General features: G+C 50.2%; 1 protein-coding gene across 1 annotated transcript in view; it reads left to right on the top strand.

The window, feature by feature from the left end:
* Positions 1-356: 356 nt before the first annotated feature.
* Itpr2 (inositol 1,4,5-trisphosphate receptor type 2) overlaps positions 357-5,970 on the top strand; it is a 408,993-nt gene continuing 403,379 nt past the window's right edge. Inside the window, exon 1 of the mRNA XM_005364599.3 lies at positions 357-729. Coding sequence (XP_005364656.1) covers positions 638-729 — 92 coding nt within the window. The 5' untranslated portion in view covers positions 357-637. The remainder of the gene's footprint in view (positions 730-5,970) is intronic.

Raw genomic sequence — 5,970 nt, 5'->3', positions numbered from 1 at the left:
CCAGCCCAGCTAGGTCCCTCCTGAGCTCACCGTCTCGTCTTCCCTCCCTTTCCCAAGTCCCTCCAGATTGTTGCTGTGCACCCCGGGGCCACCCCTCCAAGAACGCTCCGAGCCCAGAGCCCCTGTTCCTGGCCTGCCCTGTCCCTGCCGCCCCTGCAGCGCCGCCCAGCGTGGTTCCTGAGCCTCTGTCCGGGCCGCTTCAGAGTGGCCCATCCTCCGGGAGCTGGCCCCGCCCCGGACCCGCTCCGCCCCCGGCCGCCTAGGCTTGATTGGTCGCGCGCCCCCCTCCCGGGGCTCCTCCCCGCCCCCTCGGTCCGTGGGCACCGCCACCTGGTCCAGAGAGTCCCCCGAGGGGACCTAGAGGCTCTGCTTGAGCCGGGCGCGCACTGTGGGGCCGCGGAGGGAGCGCGGGCCAGGGAGGAGGAGCGAAGGTGTAGGACAGAACTTCGCCAGGAACAGGAAACCTACGGCAGGGCAGAGGCGGCGACGGCGGCGCGGGGCCATCGCGGTGTCCCCAGCAGTGGCCTCGCTGCTGCGCGCCAGGCTGAGCCGTTCGGACTCCTTGGACCCCACTTTTCTGAGCTCACCGTTGCGCGCAGCGGAGACAGCGGGGACGGCCACAGGAGCGTGAAGCAGCATGTCTGACAAAATGTCCAGCTTCCTCTACATTGGGGACATCGTGTCCCTCTACGCGGAGGGCTCGGTCAACGGCTTCATCAGCACCCTGGGGTAAGCAGGACGCGCACTGGGTAGCGCCAGCCTGTCCTGGTCCCGGTCCCTCCCGCGCGGCGTGTCCGGGGTCTGCGCCTGGGGCAGCCCCGGGTTCCCTAGGTCCCCGCGCGCAGGAAGCCGCGAGCGCTTCTCAGCAACTTCGTAATCTCCAGCCCGAGACACATCCGAGAAGAGGAAGTGGTTCGCACGCCCCGGACAGGCCCCGCGAGGCTGCCTTCCCTGGCGTCTCCTGCCTTGTTTTGACTAAAATGTATGTTTTCTCCTTGTCTTCCCCACCGCCCTTCTCAGCGCCCGGTTGGAAAGGAAAGAGCGGTGGGTTGAGGTCCCTGGCGTTGGCCAGGAAAGCAGACGATGTCGCACAGTGCTAAAGTGGCTGTCCGGCTCAAGGAGATCACCAGCCCCTCTTTGCTGAAGTAATTTCCTTTTGGCCTTGCCAAGGGAAGACTCACCCCTTTGGCTTTGCCAGAACTGGCCTCGTGGGCAGCCGGGTTCTAGAACTTTAACCTTCTTTTCCTCTTTCCATCTTAGCCTAACGAAGTGAACAGTTAGGCAGGCTCTCGAGATTCGAGTTGGCGTTTGAATTGGGGAAATACATATGTATATCCTACAGAAAACCGGCGTGCTGGTTAAGTAGAACCTTTTCTGATTTCTAGAAATTTCCTACACGGTGTGCGTGCCGATGCATAGTTAACTGTGCCCTGCGATATATTCTAGTACACAGGTGGTTTTGGGTTACTTCACCACCCTGGCTCTTTAGACTGTCTAATCCGGGAGACTTGAGGCTGGTGGCTGCTCGCTGTTAAATTTTGGAGTCCTGTCCCCTGGGCTGTGAGGGAGATCTTTTTGGTGACAGTGTTACTGCCTGTGCCTTCCCTGGAAGTTGCAGTTTCTGTTCTTCCCGCATGTCCCCCAGACTTCAGGGAGGAAGGAAGTTGTAATCGCCTATCTTGTCCATCTGTGTTACTCCTGAGATTGAAGTGTGGAATAATTTACGCATATTTCCACTGGGTCGAGTTGTTCTGAGAGAATTCATACCCCAAGTGCAGTTTGGGTCCAGGATAGGGCTTTGCCGATGAATTCTGTCAGACTTGCTCTTGAGCCTTGGTGGACATGGAAGGTGTCTTCCAGTTAGTAGCTAACCAGAGGGTCTCTAGAAACAGGAGGTTTAGGCTGTAACCCCCACCCTTTGACTTGCAAACCTTCTGTCCCTAGCCAGGTTAGGACATCTGTCTGGGCTTCCATCTCCTCGGTGTAAAAGTGGACCCAGTGGTTTCTCCATAAGGGGGCGGGGAGGAAGGAGGTAAGAGAGGCAAAGTGCTTAGCATGGCAAAGCTGTAATGACCGCATTCACCAGATAATTAGCTGATGCAGTAACTAGCACCACCCAGATTAGGCAAGAGTTCAAGGGCTAGGACAGACTCTGTTTCTGACCCGGCAAGGTTACAGGTGGGTGACATAGGGAACAAATACTAGAAGGGTTGGGTGGTCAGCTTCCACAGCTGTGGCCTTGTCTTTAGGCACTGTTGAGACCAGAAGTGAGCAACTCAAGAAGCAGAGAGCACTTGTGTCCAAAGCCAGAACCCTCCTCCTGCCTTCGACTCCTGGCTTTCACATGCTAACTTCAGGCAGAAGCATGAGCGTGAGCGCTGTCACTGCGGCCTGCTCGGTGGCGCCAGTGCTGCTTCCCGGGCTCACTGCTTTCTTGCTGCTGATGTGGAAGTCAAGTTTCTTTAGAATGGGCTTGCAGAATGTGTCATTCTCTAGTTGTGAGATAATAGTGTTGAGATGACTGGCAAGGCAGAGTCCAAGTCGAAGACAGTTGGGTGGAGCTTGCGGCTCTGATTGGATAGCTGTCTTTTGAAGTGGACTTCTCGGAGGCTCAGGAAGGTCATAGAACTGCAGAGGTCAGGCAGCTAGTGTGGTTGACCCTGCACTCCCCTGTCAACAGGCTTTCAGAGGGCGGTTACAGAAGTCGTTGCAATGTCCCCTGATAGAATTTTCTGGCCCTTGGTGAATGATGTTCAAAGGGCACTCCAGGCCAGCCCAGTGACGTGGACTTCAGTGGGTTCTGCGTGAGTTTAAATCTAATGAAGTAAGACACAGTAGGAAGGTCCTGTGGGATTTTACTTGACAAACACTGACATCTTTATACCTGCTGCCGTTTAGAAAAGCCTGCTATTTCTTTCACATGTGGGCAATATCTAATAATGTTTAACCTGAGATTTTAATTGTCCTGTCAATACAAACAACGCTGTACGTGAGATACGCAGATTATGTAGAAACTTCAAAGATGCTTCCAGAAACTGCCTGGCACATCTCACGAGGCTTAAGTTCTAAGGCAAACCACTCCATTGATTTTTAAAAATTAATATGTAATTTGGTAACTAAGGATTCTGTCTTATAAAATAATTTTTTCAAAATTTAGGAGTGAGACGTTTCAACTACTGAGAAATAATTACACTTAATTTTGTGATGGTTTAATTAAGGGCATGGAATATAAAGCCAGTGTCCTATTTTTGTAGGAAGATATTTGATATTTTCAGTTGCACGGAGGGAACTAGTTTGTCTTCACTGTTTTGGAGGCAGGCTTCATTTCTACAGTCTGGATTCTGCTGCTTTGGAATGACAGTGGCATAGTATAGATGGCAGGCGCCTGTGAGCAGGGGGACAGGGTTAGGGTGTGCTCCCAGTGACTCACTACCCTGTGTGTGTGTGTGTGTGTGCGCACGTGCACGTGCATGTGTGTATGTGTGTGTAAGTGTGCATTGTGTGCACATGAGTGTGCATGTATATGTGTGTAAGTGTGCATGTGTGTATGTATATGTGTGTAAAAGTGTGCATGTGTGTGCGTGTGTATGTGTGTAAGTGTGCATATGTGTGTAAGTGTGCATATGTGTATGTGTGCATGTGTGTAAGTGTGCATGTGTGTGTATGTGTGTGTATGTATATGTGTATAAGTGTGCATGTGTGTATGTATATGTGTGTAAGTGTGCATGTGTGTAAGTGTGCATGTGTGTAAGTGTGCATGTGTGTGTAAGTGTGCATTGTGTATGTGTGCATGTGTGTGTAAGTGCATGTGTGTGTATGTGTGTGTATGTATATGTGTGTAAGTGTGCATGTGTGTATGTATATGTGTGTAAGTGTGCATGTGTGTATGTATATGTGTGTAAGTGTGCATGTGTGTGTATGTATATGTGTATAAGTGTGCATGTGTGTAAGTGTGCATGTGTGTGTGCGTGTGTATGTGTGTAAGTGTGTATATGTGTATGTGTGCATGTGTGTGTATGTATATGTGTGTAATTGTGCATGTGTGTGTATGTATATGTGTGTAATTGTGCATGTGTGTAAGTGTGCATGTGTGTATATGTGTGTAAGTGTGCATATGTGTATAAGTGTGCATTGTGTATGTGTGCATGTGTGTGTATGCGTGTGTAAGTGTGCATGTGTGTGTATGTATATGTGTATAAGTGTGCATGTGTGTATGTGTGCAAGTGTGCGTGTGTGTGTATGTGTGTAAGTGTGCATTGTGTATGTGTGCATGTGTGTGTATGTGTGTGTGCTGCACTTGTGGAGGACAGAGGCTCTGCTGAATAGGTTTTGTCACCTTAGGGCAAACTACAATCACCTGGTTTTTCATTTTTTCCTATTATAAGCCCTACTCTCCCCATGTTGATGCCACAGCTCCTAGTAGATATCCGTATTTCTGACTGCATCCATAGTCAGGTGCTCTGAGGGTAGGGGTGGGGTGTATTGTTGGGTGGTGGGGTAGCGGGGTGCTGGGATAGCGGGGTAGCAGGGTGCTGGGATAGCGAGGTAGCAGGATGCTGGGATAGCGGGGTAGCGGCATGATAGTGTGGCAGGGTGGTAGAACCAGCTGCAGCTTCTGTTTCCTTCCCTGTCCAGTCACAGGGTTTCTGATTAGGAAGTGAAGGGTGTGTGTGTGTGTGTGTGTGTGTGTGTGTGTGTGTGTGATTTCAGCCATTGCTATCCTACCGAGAACCCAGATTACATGACCAGTTAAGGGCATAGTTGTAGCTACACATTAAGGTCTTTGAAAGCTGCCAGGTGACCAGCGGTTGGCACTCTGACCTCAATCAATCCTAGTAGTCTCTTAGAGTGACAGAAACCCTGGGGTCCTTATTTTATCTCTTGCTTTATTTGGGTAGTTCAACTAACACGTCTCTTAAGCTGTTATGTGTTCAGTGTGGGACATGAGATGCGTCACATGGTTCCGCTTCTGATTCCTCCACGAGTGGACATAAAAATGCAGATTGTGTTGTTCCAGCCATGGCCTCTTGCATTTCTGCCTCTTGGTTTAATTTTTCTTTCTTTACTGTCGTTTTGTGTTTGATGCTGTAGACATAGGGTCTCCCTGTGTGGTCTCAGGCTGGTCTCCAATCAACAGTCATTTTTCCAGCTCTGCCTCACAAGTGCTAGGAAGGAAGCAAGAGTCTTTATGTCCTACCAGATTTTTTTATTTTAACCTGTGGAGCACTTTTTTTTTTTTTGGCATTTAAAGATGTGCAGGTTTCTTAGCTGTCATCCCCATTATAATTTTAAAAATTGTTCCCATAGCAGGACTGTAAACAGTGGACTTTGTTCTTTGCTACAAATATGCAGATATCCTGGCTTTTCTCAACACACCTTTAAAGAGAAAACAATTTTACATTTATTTATTTATATGTATGTGTGAGTGCTGTATGTGTGTCCGTGCACCGTGTGCTTGTCCAATGCCAGTAGAGACCAGAGAAGGGCAGAGGATCATCAGGAACTGGAGCCACCAGGTGGGCTCTGAGAACTGAACCTGGATCCTTTGGAAGAGCAGCCAGTGCTCTAACCACTGAGCAATCTCTCCAGCCCTGGGTGCTGTATTAACCCAGAGGTCCTTTCGTGTCTCACATGCCCAGCACTTGGCTGGAGAGAGACGAGATCACAGGCTTCTTTTTCTCAGGGCCAGAGGAACTCTGCGGCTCTTCTGCAGTTGCTCCCTTGGGATTGTTCCTGTGTAACTGGTGAGGAAGTAACAGGGAATGTAGACAGAGGACTACGGGCCTAAACCCACACTACGTCACAGGTACGGGGCATGTCATCATAGGCAGATATGTGACTACGGACCTAAAGTCCACATTACATCACAGGTACAGGGCATGCCATCATAGGCGGATGTGTGACTACAGGCCTAAACCCACACTACATCACAGGTACGGGGCATGCCATCATAGGCGGATGTGTGACTAC

This window comes from Microtus ochrogaster (assembly GCF_000317375.1).
Source record: "Microtus ochrogaster isolate Prairie Vole_2 chromosome 14 unlocalized genomic scaffold, MicOch1.0 chr14_random_2, whole genome shotgun sequence".
NCBI classification, from domain to species: domain Eukaryota; kingdom Metazoa; phylum Chordata; class Mammalia; order Rodentia; family Cricetidae; genus Microtus; species Microtus ochrogaster.
Note: the sequence above shows the minus strand (reverse complement) of the source record. Positions and strands in the feature narration are given on the sequence as shown.